Source organism: Pseudopodoces humilis, chromosome 7 (genome assembly GCF_049639895.1).
Source record: "Pseudopodoces humilis isolate 2021_Gansu_Grassland_sample_001 chromosome 7, ASM4963989v1, whole genome shotgun sequence".
In the NCBI taxonomy this organism is placed as follows: Eukaryota; Metazoa; Chordata; class Aves; order Passeriformes; family Paridae; genus Pseudopodoces; species Pseudopodoces humilis.
In genome coordinates, this window is record NC_142206.1 from 26,759,337 (window position 1) to 26,776,628 (window position 17,292).

At 37.8% G+C, this 17,292-nt stretch overlaps 1 protein-coding gene across 3 annotated transcripts in view; it reads right to left on the reverse strand.

Moving 5' to 3' along the window:
• Positions 1-875: 875 nt before the first annotated feature.
• Positions 876-17,292, reverse strand: part of ZNF106 (zinc finger protein 106) — a 40,336-nt gene continuing 23,919 nt past the window's right edge. The window contains exons 11-22 of one of the 3 annotated variants that reach the window (XM_005522501.3): positions 13,986-14,757; positions 13,571-13,626; positions 12,945-13,090; positions 12,519-12,653; positions 11,518-11,634; positions 10,965-11,156; positions 10,242-10,304; positions 8,583-8,702; positions 8,049-8,120; positions 6,802-6,873; positions 6,016-6,162; positions 876-5,020 (exon numbers count right to left, since the gene is read on the reverse strand). In XM_005522501.3, the coding sequence (XP_005522558.2) occupies positions 4,964-5,020; positions 6,016-6,162; positions 6,802-6,873; positions 8,049-8,120; positions 8,583-8,702; positions 10,242-10,304; positions 10,965-11,156; positions 11,518-11,634; positions 12,519-12,653; positions 12,945-13,090; positions 13,571-13,626; positions 13,986-14,757 (1,949 nt within the window). In that variant the 3' untranslated portion in view covers positions 876-4,963. Of the gene's footprint in view, positions 5,021-6,015; positions 6,163-6,801; positions 6,874-8,048; positions 8,121-8,582; positions 8,703-10,241; positions 10,305-10,964; positions 11,157-11,517; positions 11,635-12,518; positions 12,654-12,944; positions 13,091-13,570; positions 13,627-13,985; positions 14,761-17,292 lie in introns of those variants that run through there. The other 2 variants (XM_014251921.2, XR_015772893.1) reach the window with 2 other exon arrangements.

The following is a 17,292-nucleotide window of genomic DNA, read 5'->3' on the forward strand; positions in this document are numbered from 1 at the left end:
CTTGCTAACAGCTTAAAGGATGACAGGTTTTCACAAATACAATATAAAAAATGGAAGGAAAAATAAAACATGCAACGAATACCAGACTTTGTCAGGAGAACCTTTTACTTAGTTCTCTAGTAATAAAAAGTAGCAAAGCAATCCTCTAATGTAAAGCAAAATTAAAAAAAAAAATTGTAGCATCAACTCAAAGTTATTCCAGTGAGTAGTACATTTAACTGAAAGGTCACTAAGAAGCAGAAAACCTTTTGACTGCAAAGTTCTTAATGTTGTCTTGCACTGTAACTTACTCTGAAAGAGGAAGAAAGTCCTATAATTTATTTAAAGAACAGCTATTGTCCTTCAAATTCAACTGTTTTTTTAACCCAAATAGTTTTTAAGATGACTGGAACACTTGGAGCCCTGGCTTCCAGCCATGCCTTACCTCCACTGAGCTACTGTTTTCCATACAAGTATGGCAGAGATGCTCTTAGTTGGGATGTTCCAAGAAAAAACAAAATCTATCAGTTAAAAGATAAAAATCAGGATTTTTAATTGGCAACTCAAAAATGGTCCTTATACACTTCTGGTGAGTGAACTGCCAACAAGTTCTACAGCTCTAGAGAACTTCCCTAGCAATGGGCCATGAAGCAAGACACGCAGCACATCAGCCTGGGGGCAGCAGTTGGGTGGACAGTTTCATTTCCCTGCCAAATGACTAGGTCTGAGATTCCTGAACACCTGTAACATTCCTGCCAGTGCTGGAGCTTTCAAAGTGGCCTGTTTGATTTTATCCAGCACTCACAGAACAGGAAAAAAATCCCAAACAAATAAAATTCTACCAAATCCTGTGAAAGAATCATTCTATTTAAAACAAAGGAGAAACAGACAAACCATAACAATATAAAGAACTTTATTTTTTTTATTTCTTCTTTTGCCATGTAAAGTTTTGTTATTACACTCACAGCTTTGTACCAAAATGAGAGAAAAAAAACATGATCCATCTGTGCACATGTTTTACACAGCTTACATTATTAAATATTCAATCAAGTTGTTCTATTCCACTTCCATTCTTTAAGAAGACTGTTTAACGTTACAGCAAAATGAAATCTGAGAAGCTGGCAGGCGCATATAACAGAATATATACCTACACAGTTTGCTCTTTGAGGATTAATTATTTTACAAACAGCAGCTGAAACCGTTTCCTCATCCTTCCTCACATATTCTGCAACTCTGGACAACTCAGACTGCTTGAATTATAGTACAATACAGGCCCAAGAAAAAAAACAAGATTCACCTGTACCTGTGTTTTAATTCAACTTAAGGGAAAAGTATTTTCCCAACAAAAACATTTCCCCTGCCATTTACAAGTTTGCAGTTATAATTTACCTTGATCCAGCATGATTGTACTGTTTGAAAATGTGCATTAAGAACTGCACTACTTCAAACACACCACACAGCCAAGCTCCTGCTATTTTGCAGAAGCCAACTTATGTGCTGATACTACGTTTAAAGTCTAATTCACATATAACTGACACAAGGTAAGCAGAAGCCTGGATATTTAATGCATCTTTGTACCAAGAGATGCAGTTTTCCCTCCATCCCCTTCCACGTACAGAAGCAGCAGCGTTAGGCCAGAGTGTTTTGCACTGCCAGAGAGCTGTTATTTTTCTCTGAAATTTGAAGGAGAAAGGAGAAACTAATATAGACCAATCCTGAAAGGCCCCTAAAGGGCTGTCATACAGCAAGTCCAAAACTTTTTTTAACAGTAGACTAATAAAAAATCCACAGCTAATCACAAAATAAATCTGCACTCTACTCACTCTTCCACCCACAATTTTTTACTTGCATAAAAAACAAACCAAAACCAAAAATAAGTAATCCTGAAACTGGCTTCAGATGTGCAGTACTGCTTTTCATGCAAATATTACTGTGTTAAATGTCACAAACAGCCCATCTTGCCAAAGTTACTGTATTCTTCAGCTAGAGGTATATCAGGAGTCAAAACCCTCAGTTGCAAGACCAGAGAGGATCTCACTAACAAATACCAACAAACATTATTTTGGCATTTCTGTTCTGCAATTGCCTCCAGATGAAGTAAATGGCCAGTTGTGAAATCTGCACCAAATTCCAGCTGAACAAATAGGAAACCACTCCACAGAACTCCAGAGAGGCCTGGGGATTTCCACAGCTGCACCACTTTATAGCAAATCCTTTTAAGATATCCTCATGAAAAAACAGCATTTTCCTCTGAACCCAAGGATTTTAAAAAATTGTTTCTGATTTATGAAGTAAAATTTTTCACTCATGCAGCTCTGCTATTTTCCCATCTCTTACAATGTATCTGAAATGACCTACAAAGCAGCAAAAGACACAACTGCTAAAGCTGGACTTCAGTAGCCCAGACTTTTCAGGAGGATTGTTTTCAAGACAGCTAAGGAAATATCATGGACCACCACACAAAAAAAGACTGCTTCCACCAACTAGAAAAGATAAATCCAACAAGCAAATGGGAATGCAAATAAAGTGTCATAACTGTGTTTATTGCAACAACTAATGACAAAGATCCTTATATGTTCCTGAAAACAGCTGAAAGAATGTAAAGACTCACAAGGGAGAAGTAACAAAATCTACTCTCACACACGTTTTTCAGAATGCCACTATTGCCCCACAGGCTTGTCCTCGGGACACACCTCCACACCTTCACTTGCAGCACAGTCCATGAAGGACAGTTTAGGATGCCTACCCTGTTTATGCCACACTTACATGCTCCCTCATCATGGTTCAAAAAACTCTCAGAACTCCTGAATACCATCACCTTTGGAAATGGTTTAAGTACTATGCAGTCTTCTGCTTTTAGGTCATCAAAAAACCCAAACAAATGCTCTCAGGCTTTAGAGCATTACACCCTCCATCCTAAAACATCTACACTGCTTAAAGACTTCCCCAGACTTGATTCTCTATTGAACTGCTTCATCCACAGTCCATAGAAAGAAAAATTAAAAAAGCCCAGCACCAAAACCACAAACACACATCCCCTAAAAACCAAAACAAGAACACCCTCAGAACAGCCTGAGGTCTGAGCCACATATTGGGGCTCTTTGCTATCCACAAACAGCTTAATAAAAAATAAACAAACTCAATCACCACAAAAGCACTGGAACCTCAGAGATTCCCATGTCTTTGAAGTAGGATGCTACTACATCTCATTCTTATTTTCCTTCCATCTCACAAATAATATCCATCAGTCAGAGCAATTCTGCTTGTCTGCTAAGATAATACAAAACCAGTGTGCTCCAGAGAAGGCCCTGAAGTTCCTTGATTGGATGGCAGTGGAACATCCATGAGCTTTCCTGAATTATTCACTTTCTTGGCCTAAAAAGGCTTCTTTACAGTCAAAGAATGAGGCTATAAAACTTATTTGGTCTATGGTTGACAAGTTTGAAAGTGGTTGTGAATAAGATACCCAGTAAAAACAGTCCACTCAGGATTTTTTGAAAAGCACTGAATTTGTGTACAAGCAGCTCAGTTCACTGCCTTCACCCTCTCTTACAGCTTGGGAAAACCTCTGCTTATTTTATCCTGAGCACCAAAGTTAGGCAAAAGTGAACACAAAGCTCCTTGCTAGATTTGACTCAGTGTTAAGAGGGTTCTTTGTCATAAATTAGTGTCATTGGGGAGGGGAGAGAGGATGGCAAGTGCCAGAAGGACATTTCACTGAACTTCTGAGGTGAAGCAATCCCACTCAAGGGGACACCTGCAGGAGAACCCTGACAAGCTCAGTCTTCCCTTCTGCACTGGCCTCACTGTGGTACCTTCTGTGAATTAGGAGAAACAAGACTTTTACATGTGATATGCATTTCATATCCTCAGCTTCTGCTTGAGAACTTTAGACTTTAAAACCCTGTTCCATTCTTTCCAGTTGAGTTTTTGTGAACTTCATACAGCCCAAGACAATTAAGCCAGTTCACAACAGAAACAAAACACTACCAAAGTGGATGCACTCAGACACACAGTGCCTTTGCATTTCTCTTGGTTTGCTATGCCATGAGGATATGGGACTGCAAAGCTCAGTCACTAAGATTCCACAAAATCAGCAATCCAATTACGGTGTTTTATCAAGACAGCAGTGGTGGTTACACTGCTCTTTAACTAAAAGAGAAACAAACACCACTTAACTTTTTTCCCATACATTTGGACCTATACTGAAAAAGACTAAGATTGCAAAGCATGTGAGTAGAGCCACTGTTTTGGTTGTTTTGCTGCTACTGGCATCTCTCTCAAGAAATAACCACTTTCCTCAAAATAAACAAAATACCTCAAGAGGTATGGTATCTATCACTGTATATATTGTGCCAGTTACAGCAAGTTTTACACAAGGAATAAAAAATAAGTTACATACAATTAACATTAAAAAATTAATTTATTCCAGTCTCCATAAAATAACTTTTATTTTTATGAAGAAAGTAAAAACGTACACTGGATATTCAGGTTACATTGTTAGAATTTGTGATATTCTGGTTCACAGAATTTTATTAAAATCAGCTAAAAAAATTGGATACAACAAAACCTGACACACCTTGGACACATAATAGGCTGCAAGCTGAGTTTGCAAACAGCAGCACCTAGTGTAATCTAAGTTTTCAACACCCCTTTGGACTTCCCAAAGACTGTACTTCTTAAAAAAACAAATAAAACCATCTGAAAAGAGACAACAAAAAAAACAAGGCAGACAAGAGGAAGGAATATTCTTGTCCACCAATGAACTAAAAACTTGCAAGAACTTGGGCTAAGTCTTAATTACCAGCCTTATTTCTACAGAGTATAACAAAACCTGCAGTCTCTGTAGCAATGCATTTCAGCCCCACTCAGTTTTTACATTCCAAGTAGGGAAAGAAAGAGGAAAGACCAGAGTAAGAAACTGACATTATTTGGAATAATTTTGACATACAAAATTACTTCCCAATGTGGGAGGTGAAAAACTTCACGAGTCAATCCTGCTGTCATCCTCAGCATGTCTTTCAATGTGTCCTACAGCATCCTAGAAAAAAAACAGAAGTCAATTAAAAAAAATCATTATGATTATCACAACAAACTGCACAAAAAAGTTTGCAAAAGATTCTATTGCAAATTCTTTGCAAAAGTCTTTGAAGCCTCAGTGAAGGTGACATTCAAGATAATATACATTTGCTTGGCTTAAAGCCTCTAAAAAGATAAATATTATCATTGTCAAGCTACTAAATCACATATGAAGTGTTTCACATCCCACATGATTAAAGGGAAATAAAAAACAGTTTCCTTTTTGATTAGAAGAGTAAATTAAATAAACACATCATATCTAAAGCCCAGACTTAAAGAGAAATTAAGAATTCTACTGTTTGTTAATCCTTGAAGAAACCTCCATCCTTTCCATACTTTGGAAAGCATTCAAAGGAAGGCAGCTTATACTGCGCCAAAGACTAAAATGCAGATTATACCAATCAGTCTATAGGTAACAGCCCTCCTTACACCCATCCCACAATCCTTTCCACATCACTTAATCCAACTCTTAAGCCTTCTTCATTTTCTTCTTTAATTTTTTATGCATGACTTATTTAAAGATTGTCAGCAAAAACAATCTCATGTGAAAAATAAACAACCATGAAAGAGATAGGAATAAATAAAAATTAAAAGGATAAAAACCTGTTTTTAAGGCAGATGTTTTTTCATCTTAAAAAGTTATTTTTCCTTCATAAACTTCCTAATATCTTGAGTAGATTTTCTTTAATATTTTGAGAATTCTACCATTTCCATGTAATATTTTAGGATCAAACTGTTTTAAATTGATCGTATGTCAAATTATCATAGCTGCACTGTTCATCTGCCTGGGCTGAACTGAACACTGTTAGCCCTGGATGACTGTAACCACATGCATTTAAGCCTGCCAAGGTTAGAAAAATTTAAGCCTTTTTAAGAGAAATAAGATCAAGTCCACAATTGTGGTGATACAAAGTACTTTATATTACCAAATACAGCCATGTTATTTTAACCACATACCTGCTTGGAACCTTTCCTGGAAGTAAAGAAAGCATCACAGTTCTTCCAACGACATTTCAGGGTCTGAAAATTTGGATTGGTGTGGTCGGTTAGCAGGTGTTGTTTCAGATGGTCCACAACTCCAAAGATCAGTGAACATCCATGCCACTGGGAAAAAACCCAACACACCAGAATAAGCCAGGGAAATACAATTTTTGCTAATTTTAATTCCTGCAATTTCCCAATATTCTTCCAAGGCTGTAAGCACACCTGCCAAATCCTGTAAGTTTTTTATCTTATTCAATTTCCATTTTCCATGGTCTTTATTCCTTTAATTACAGCTTTAAAGAAAATTTTCCTGCCTTTAGCCAAGCCTAGACCCATGAGCAGGAATGGCAGGAGGAAGAGAGGAATTAAACCTTTACAAAATTTAAGCTTACCTACGACAAAGTCATTTGGAATTTAATTAACTTATTTATCACAGTAAATCAGCTTTTCTATGTCACTCAGCCAAAGTTTTTGGTATTAAATAGTGATATGTCTAAAAACTGCCAGAAAGAACAGTAATTTACACTAACAACTTGCCCCAAAGCAACACACACACACACACATATATACACACAGTGAAGACAACAAAAAATTAAACTAGTGATATATACCTAAGTGATATATACTTTAAAAGTACATACACACTTTAAAATAATAATGAATTATGAAAAATCTAAGGTCAAACTACCCAAGACTAAGTGACTAGAGCCCACCCCCAGAAAATTCAATAATGAAGACTAAATACAATTTGCTAATTACCCAGCATCGATAATTTTGCATCAGATTAAGCCTCACAGCTCTGACACTGCCATCATAGCATCCAGTGTAGATCTGTAAAAGAAACATTTATGGATAAACAAGCTGGGACTAAAAGAGGAAAAAAAAGTAAAATTTTGAAGGAGACTTCAGTGCAGGTAAAAACAATGAAATATCAGTATGCAAGGCGTCTACATTTAAAAAATAGGTACAATCAAATTATTAAATTATTTTAATATTTGCATTCATAGTTCACAAAAACTAACAGATGAATAAGAAATGCTTCCATAACCTCTATTGTTGATAGTGTCGTGTGTGTAACAGTTCAGAAAAGTTTAAATTATGGTACTATACACTAAAGTTAAAAAATATGTAGGTGTAAATGTCAAGCTGAATATATTTCCAGGACTTAATTAATTACATCAAAATAGGATGGAGAGGAAGTGTGTAGAAGAACACCAGTATTTCAGAAAGACTAATGCAGATCCTTTCACTCATCACTAAACTTCTCATCTGAACCCTTCTTTTAATTGAGAATGCCCACAACAGACCACTGCTGGGGCACAGTTCAAGCTTCAGGTTGGACTCACATGAGATGTGATGCCTGGGCAGAATGTATTCCAATTATTAGGAAATCTGTTCCTTTGGACTTAACTTTTCTATTATTATTATACAGATCACTACTATACCTTTCATTTTACAGTCTCAAAGAAACCTTCCAAACAAATTCCTAGACATGCAGACAAATAAGTGCTTTTAAAAACTATTTTAAGAAATATTTATCCAGAAGTGCTTCTGAAATTTATCTTGTAAGTCAGATGCATGGAGAAACCTCTAAACCTGAATCAACTGCACACCTTTGTTCATGTTCTGTCAAAGGTTGCTAGAGGTTTGGCTTTGGGTGAAGTATTTCTCCAGCACCTGAGTGATGCCCTTAAGTAAAAGTTAAACAGGATTGACACTTGAAAAAGCAGAAGTATTTTACTATTTCTAGTGTCTTTGCTGTAATCATAACTGCAAAAAGAACTGTTGTATTAAGACTACAGTAAGCTGAACAGTGATTTTTCACCAGACGATATTATTACATACATATAAAGCTGTTATAGCCACTTGATTTTTTGACTGAGAGCAACTTGGAAATGCAGCCAAACAGCAGGCTGATTTCTTTATCTGAAGAAATTAAACTGTCTTGTATGTACCTGTGGCAATTACAACCTTCTCTTTAAGAATGGTGAAAAGAAAGGACTTACCATGCTCTTATGGATGGTCATACACATAATCATATCTGTGTGGCCTCCGTAGACTTGCAAGCGGTCGTGTGACTGGAAAGAAACAGACATTTAATAGCATGACATTTTTAGGAGCCATTTTTCACAGACATCTAAAGGATAATACTTCCAAGAGCAGTTTATTCGGTAGCAATTAAACTGCTATGGTGGATTCCAAACTTTATAGTCACCTTGAAAGCTCACTTTTGTTTACATTGCTTCTGGGAGTCTTTTTGTCCAACTAAGGACTTGTTATCTCAGCAGACAAAGCTAACATTTTCCCACTTTTCTGAGCTGTCATTGTCTTGGAATAACCCAGGTTCTAAAAAAGTGGTTTAGGTTATATTCTTTAAAACCCATGTATTTTGACTGGTGAGACAACTATATATACTGGGTGACAGGAAAAAGAGGGATGGGCTAGAGACCAGAAAGTACAAAGATGACTTCTATTTGACTTCAAAATCATTAATTAACACATATTAGATAAATGTAATTACTAACCACCTATTTTTTTACCTGTAGTTCATAAACACGAACAAATTTATCCAGACATGCTGTCACCATGACTTTCCCAAGAATGTTCACAACCGTTACTGCATGGTTATGGCCCTTATAGATCCGTACCAGCTCTCCAGTCTGCATCAAGAAAAAGCGAAGGTAAATAGGCGTTTGGTTTGAAAAACCAAAAGAACAAATAGGTTCACCTCATCCATGTAGGGTAGCTCACTACTAAATATGGAAACAACCTTTATTAGCTCACTTCAGTGCTCACTACTAAAATATGGAAACAACCTTTATTAGACTTCCATTCCCTGTGAAGGAATCATATTTGAATATGATCAAATATTATTTATCCTTTTGTTTGCCCATCCTAACACAGAGCCATTCCAGTACAATAGAAATGCATGGGTCTTTGTAAAGTTCTCTCTTCTCTTTTTCTGCTTCTGAACAGGAGTCACCAGTGTGCCCAGGTGGCTAAAAAGCCAATGGTGTCGCAGCCTACACCAGGAATAGTGTGGCCAGCAGGACCAGGGAAGGGAAGTGATTCTTCCCGTGAACTCAGCACTGGTGAGGTCACATCTCAAGGGCCCCTCAGTTTAGGAAGGACACTGAGGTACTGGAGTGAGTCTAAAGAAGGGAAAGAAGCTGTTGAAAGGTCTGGAGCACAAGTGTAATGAGAAGCAGCTGAAGGAGCTGGGGTTGTTAAACCTGGAGAGGAGGAGGCTCGGGGGGACCTTATCACTCTCTACAACTCCCTGAAGGGAGTGTGTAGCCAGAGAAAGTCAGCCCCTTCTCCCATGCAACAGGACAAGAGGAAATGACCTCAAGCTGTGCCAGAAGAGGCTGGACACTAAGAAGAAATTTTTCACAGAAAGAGTGATTAGATTTTAGAAAGGGCTGCCCTGGGAGGTGTTGGAGTCATTGTCCCTGTAAGCATTTAGGGAAAGACTGGATGCTGACAATGCCATGGTCTAGCTGATATGATGGTGTTTGGTCACAGGTTGGACACGATCTCAGGGGTCTTTTCCAACCTAATTGTTTCTGTTTCCATCATTAGTTACATATTCTCACCTATCCTGAAACTAGTACCATGCTATTAGTATTAGCACTATTTATGTCATGACAAAGATCATTCAGCAAATTCAGCTAAATACACAGAAATGTACTAAAATTTTCCTCTGGTAAGTTACTTAATCTAACTTGCTGCATAACTACATGAATGGTTCTGCTAGGACTAGGGGAAGATGGTGCAAAAGAGGGAGAGAATGGTAAGCTAGAGACAAAGCATTCATGATGCTTTTGAACCATCTAGCATGGAGCACAGTGCTCCTCAAGTTCTTCCACTAATAAAGAAACTTTTTCCCCACCACAATATCTCACATGGTTTTTCTTGGAACCTTCTCCATATTATCAGCATGTCTATAGTTACATTTGCAAAAACAAGATGCCCAGATAAAAAGGCATTGCCTATCATGTGACAAGAGTCAGCAGGTTTATGTAGCCTCTTCATGCCTCCAGAGTTACATAGTCACATTCACAAAATCATAAGACTTCCTCTTCTGGAAGCAATCTGCCCCACCAGTCAGTCAAATATTCTGGAAGTACTGACTTTATAGCATACAAATTCAGTGCCTTAATAGCAAAAGTTAATCCATCTTTCTATATGAGACTTACATGAATGTTGTGGGCATGGACAGACTGATCACTGGAACCACTGAATACCAGATCATTCACAACCTTACAAAAAAAAAAAGTATTATATTTTGTATCAGATATGAAAGGGACAAGCAAAATATTAAGACACTATTTAGTTTAAAGTTGTGCTGTAATATTTCCTAAGCTTGGAAGCCTTAAAATCAATCAAGAGTATGAAGGAAAAAGCATACACTGAGACCTTTATGTAAGAGCTAGATATATTACAATGATTTTTGACATTTCACAAGTGACATAAGAAGCTTTTAAGTTGCAGCCCAACAGGTAACTTGCCCTACCTCTATGGATTATTCTCAGAGACAGCTCAGCAGCAAATCAGGGACCAAGCAAACTGAATGCAGAATGCTGTTCTGCACGTGCACAGTAAAGCCCAATGTTTCCTGGAAATTTTGGATGTGCTGCATACTTACTTATATGCTGCTCATGCAAGAGAAATTATGCTCCTAACCCCTAACAAGTGATGAGACAAGAGGAAACAGCCTCAAGGTGCACCAGGGGAAGTTTAGAATGGGCATTAGGAAAAGTTTGTTCACTGAAAGGACAATCAGGCATTGGAACAGGCTGTGTTCCAAGGAAGTGATGGAGAAAACCTCTCTTAAAATACAGAAATCCTCTATTTCCTATCACAATCTGCTCATCATTCTAAGCATTCTTTGTGCAAAATATATTTTCAGAGACACTTGCCTTCATGCAGAGAATAGTCTTGCTGTGACCTTCCAGGGTTCTGAGAAGCAGCCCATTCCGTGCATCTCGCACACTGATGGTGCAGTCATAGGAGCCCACTACCAACAACTTGCGTGCTCCTTCCTGAGCTGTGGCTAAACAGCTCACTGCTCTAGGGCCATGGCATTCAAAGGTATCAAGCTGTTTATTATTCTGGTGGGGGAAGAAAGAAATGGTATTCAAGAATTAAAATTTTGCTATAACACTGACTAACTTAACAATTAAGTTTCCAAATCAAAGAAATAACTCCTTATATTATGAAGACCAGGAGGAACCTTAAAGAAAAACATAACAATACAGCACCTGAAAGAAAAGTAAACAAAGAGACAGGTAGATAGGACAGCTTCATGCATGGACAAAATAAACAACCAAAAGGGGCCAACAGTGACCATTTATACCAAAATGAGTTCATTACAAATATATTTACTACTGTAGATAAAGAATGGAAAGAAACACAGAGGAAAGAAACAGTATCACAATAGGCTTTCAGGTGCCAATATTTAAACAAACTAACCTTTATGCTGAAAGTAACCACAGTGCCATTTGCAAGACCTGCATAAAGGATCCGCCATCTACTGTGTAAACAGAGCACTCGATCTTCCAATTTAAACTGTTCCATGCACTCTTTGGTCTAGCAATGGAAAGAAGTACTTAAAGATTTTCATTAACTGAAAACAATTCAAGAAAAAAGCCTTAAATGAATGATGATTTTCACTTTTTAAACCAACAGAACTGGAGAAAAATATCTGAGAGTCTGGTGTCACATGGCAGTTTGACCCTCATTTTAATCAGGGCCATCAATCGCTAAGGCTTGACTGTAGTTCAGCAACCAGTTCTAACCCTTAACACTTTGTTCTAATCACAACCTTTAATGTGTATAGAAATTTAGACTTCTGACTGTATATATATACATATGAAAACCATCTATTATCTGGTTGAGGATTCCCCATTAAGCTCCCCACAGGGAACTTAAAGAGTTTAAAACATCTGGCAGTTTGCTCCCTGAGGCAGATACATGCTTTCTAGTCTTTCAAGTCACAGGTTGAGCAAGTCTTTTTATCATTTAGCCTCAAATATCCAGCTTCAGGAAGCCTCAGTCTACTCTTTCACATGCCCTCAGCAAAACAGATACCTGTTCTCTCTATGGCCGCTCTAAAGATGGAGCAGAGAGCAGTGCCTTCCATAAGCAATGAAGTTAAAATACAGGAAGAGGAAATAAGATTCACAGCCAAACAGCTATCCTGCACTTTGGTATTCCCAAAATTTGGGATTATGCCATGCTGTTCTGGCAAAAACTCTACTGACAAGCTAGTCAAAAGATTAGTCAACTGATTAGTAAATCATTACTGGTTTGCTGTCTTGCTTGTCTGTTTTTTTCCCCCTGCTCTTTTCTAAAGATGTATTAAGTGGTGTTCATGTCCAGATCATATGGGTTTGGAAGGCTTTTAAAATTTTTATTTGTAAAGAAACACTTGCATAAAATGCAGCATATGTAAACCAACAGAGTTTGAGTACCTTGATATTGTAACAATTGACAGTGTGGTCACTTGAGCCAGTGTAGAGTGCAGCATTCTTCCCATTTGTCTGAGTGACCAAAAGGCAGTTCACTTTTGAAGTATGTCCTTCAAAGATGGCCACACACTTCCTGCTCTAAAAAGGAAAGCATGGAGTCTATCAGCATAAAGGCCCATAACACCTCTTGAAATATGTACCTAATAGAATAAGGTAGGACAGCTGAAAAAATCAGGATATATGTGGCCATCTATCTCTCCTTGCCCCTCTCATAGGGAGAAAGGGTTGGGGAGGTGGAGAAGAGAGGTTTGAAGAACAGTATAAAATAAATTATAAGCTTGAAGAAGCAGCTGCTTCCTTTACTACACAGTAGGGCATTACAAAAGAACCTTGTGATTGCAATAACACCACTCCCACAACCTTACTTACAACAAGATTGTAGGCACAAACTGTTTTGTCTGCTGAGCAGGTATACAACAAATTCCCAAAAATCTGAATAGCATTCACTGCAGCCAAGTGTCCCTCAAAGTTTCCCTCAGTAGGTTCTTCATCCTCACCTGGCTCTGAAGACACTTCTGTAGGACAGAGACATGTACTTTTCAGTATGGGAACACAGTCAAGAAAACACGCTGCTGTCAACCAGCAGAACCGTTTCATGGGCTCAGAACCTTTAAGTCAAATCTCATTGTGGATTTCAGCAGGACTGTGAATGTGACAGAGGGCAATATAAAGTGCTAAAAAGACCTTCATATGACTAAGTCCAGACCTATCTTTAAAACTAAAAAGAGATTGTATTACTGCTTGTCCTAGAGCTCTACAGAGACTGTGGAGGAATAGTGCTCATGTGGGAAATGCAGGGAAATGTGGAGGAGTCAAGACACAAAGCATTCAATGTAAGATGATGTGAGTATGTGTCACTTCCCACTTCAGTTTTGAGTGTAAGTTTTTATCTTCAGGGCAAAATTCCCCAATGGAAGCAGGCTGATCAAGATTTAACACAAAGTCCTGCAAGATACTACATACGAAACATCAGAAGGAAAGCTTAATAGATATACCTGAAGAATTCTTTGATCCTCTTAGAGATGATATGGAAGTCTGTATCTCAGCCACACTATAAGACAAAAAATAAACAGTAGCAATATTGGACTTTGCATGCTCATTTTCAGACAAAATGCTGGGGTAAGTAATACTCCAAAACACAAAACTCTACACTTAGTGGAAAATGTGCTGTGACAGATAAGCTCAAAACCAAACTGGGCAGCCCTGCTCTTGGATTAAGGGAAATTACTAGGTAACAAGACACATTCACTTGTTGACCAAAAAAGCCAAAGCCAAGTTAGTTTTTATTGCCCCTTTTATTTCACTCCCGAAGTCACTGATGTAAGACTTTCTGAATGAAAAAGAGGCCTCTTATGAATATACTATATAATACTAATAATTTTACTTTTCAGAGCTCTACAATAGTCTCACCTTCTTTTCCCATCATTCCTAGAATTTGTGCCAATCTCACTGGTGGAGCTCACTTCATCATAACCAGAGCAAGATGCCTCTAGGGCTGCTTGATCCACAGAATTGCATGAATCCCTCTTTGATGTATCGTCTGGTTTCTCATCTCCTGACTCTGATGAACCAACATCAACCACATCACACTGAGGTGCTGAAATTTCCACTAGTTCCAGAGAAGCATCACTGTCATTTTTGTCTTTGTTTCTTACTGCTTGAGCAGTAACTCCACTCTCCTCTCTTGTAGATGTAGTAACTTTTTCTCCTTTAGGAACCTTTCCACCCTTGACTTTCCGGACAGGCTTGAAGTCAATCATATCCTGCTCTGTATCACTGTTGTCTGGCACATGGGCTGCCCTCAGAGTTTTCTTCTTCCTTAACCTTCTCCTCCTTCTATTCCCTTTCTCAGCTGGGACTGCAGCCATTGTCAAGTGTTGCTCAGACGGTTCTGCTGACAATTTGGGCGTTTTATCCATTGGCATTTCTAGAAGGACTGAATGCTTTGAAAGGGAAGTGCTACAGTGATCCATCAAAAATTTTTCACCAACTGTATCATTTGCTTCTCTCTTGCTGAAAACAGACACTGAATGAGGAGAAGAGTTCTCAGGAAGTCCAGACTGTCCCTTGTCTGCATCAGGCTTGTGGACATCTTGATTAGTGTGTTGGAAACAACCTGCCAGTCCTGCTAGGGATATGGTTGCAGTGATAACAGGATACACTGAAGTTTTCTGGTTGGTCTCTTCTAAAGAAAACAGCCTAGTGTTACATTCAATCTGTACAGCAACAACTCTTTATGCAAAGTGTCCCTCCCTGTATTTTCTGTTTACACTTAATTGTGCATGTAAAGTACATATTCTTACATGTTGAAAACTATGTGCACATGTAGATCTGCAATTTCAATCAGCTATCCAGCCTTTAAAAAACATAACTAGGGAATAAAATGTTTATCCATGTACATAGAAATAAAGGAATGGGGCACATCATTCAAGCTGCTGGCTGGCTGTATGCTTTTAAAGTTCTGACAATCTTTGGTGAATCCTACACTGTTGACTTAAGATGCTATCACCCCTCTGTGTCCTCCCCTATCAGCTGTCATGACTGCTGTAGAAATTACATGAATCAATGCATGCCAAGTATGATTCAGCTGCTCAATGACAGTTTGAAAATCTTGCTTAACCCATCTGAATTATTACAGCTATCACATCGTTATTTCTACCAAGTTACTTGGATTTAATTCAAGGTAGATGGTTATGCACAACCCACTCTGCAGCACTGTACCTTCATCCTGGGAATGGCAGCACTGTAAGCCATGAGGGTAGGCTTTATTTAGTTAGTTTAGTTTACTTAGCTCATCTGTGGTGGACTATGCAATGGCATCAACACACTCTCCCTGTCATTTAATTGTGGCTGAATTACTATGAACAAAATGATTCAACCTCTCAGCTGAGACAGACTAAGGGAATTATCTCACAGCTATTTCCCACACCCTAAAATTCCCCAGTTCCACTTGCAATAACTACAATCTAAAACAGGGTATTTCAAGTTCACTGCATTTCTGGGGTGGGATCACACACCACAAATGGGAAGTTGGCAGTATTTGAAACACTTCCCTCTTCCAGCCTCTCAGAAGCCAGCAAATTAAACCTACGCTAATGCTTGGCCAAAAGCACATTACACATCACAGGACCAATCTGATGGTTTGGAATTATGCAGCCAACTAGAAACAGCTAAAATGAGAACATCTCTCACCTACACCTTCCTCAGATGGGGAATTCCAGAATAAAACTAGAACTTACTGACAGCATAGGATATATGTTGCATTTAAAGTAAATCAATGGAAAGAAATTTTTCCCTGGACATATAACTGTCATGCACAACTGCAAAAACTGATAGAAAAACCTCTGTATGGAAGAAATGAGTTATTAGATGAAGTTTGAACAAGTTACTGTGTTAAATTATACTGAGAAGAAGGCACACAAAACCTTAAATTCTGAATACACCTCTAATATGATGTGCCACTCATTTCCCACTGGAAAGGGGAAGGAATTAACCTGGTCACTTTATAACAGGAAAATAATAGCAAACAGCCACTTAAACTGAAACTTCTAAACTCAAAAGTTATTAATTCTCAGCACCTGGAGTGCTGCAGGTATTAGAAAAAGAAGTAGAAAATTACCATGGCAGTGTAAGAAAACAGAATCACTCAGTTCCACGGGTGGGACACTGCTGGCATTTAGGGGAAATCAAATGCAATCAGCTCCCTCAAAGAAAGGCTGAGCTAACCTTATTGGGAAGCTGACAAGCTAAACATTCAACCCCAAAAAGTAAACAATCTGCCACACAGCAAATTCCTCTTCCTCAAATTTCAGAATTTACCTGAAGGCAAATGCATATTTCCCCCCAAATTACTAGATTTATCTGAAGGCACTCTCATTTTAAATGTAGCGTATATAGAAGTGCATCAATACCAAAACTATGGTAACTTGACAAATGAACATAGAAATAATATTCTTGCTTTTAATACATCAAAATTAAGTTTGTTGGAAACGGAAAAACAGTGTGATTGAGAGCTTTCCAAAGTAATTATTTAAGTAACAAATGTAGCTATACACTGAAGGTTTATCTTCATAAGAAAAATATAAAAAAAACCACTTCAACTTCTCTGTTGTGAAGTTTCAAGATTCTGCAAACAAGACACTTCATGCCACTGCAGCTAGTGATCACTAAATCTTTCCTTAGAGTTGGAAAACTGAGAATAAAAATGACACTGATACAAATAAAAAAAAAATAACTGATGTTTACGCATAACAGTATGGCATATGCCAATAAAAACAGGAAAGCAAAGGAAAGGTAGTGGCTTTCTAAAAGCTGAGTCTTAACAATGCAAACAAACAAAAAAGCTGATTTCTTTCCCAGCCCCAAATTTACTTTAGTGAATGCCCCCAGAGCTTCACATTCCTTGTCAAATCCTCCAAAAAAAAAAAAAAGATGAAGCAAAACTCAGAATACTACACCAACGTATTTTAACAGAATGGAATACAGGAAATGCAATGGTGACTAAAAAAAAAAGCACAAAAACACCATCTATATGCAATTCTATAGCTGAAGCAAACTAAAAAATGTAAAAAAAATCAAATTATTTTAATTAAAGAAGTCTAAACTTCAATGCAGCCAATATTCATCTTGTGCTTGAGAGAAAAAATAATGCTTAGAAAGGTAGAACACAACTTTTTCCGATAGTATTTTGTACTTCAGTTGGAGAAGAAAAATATTG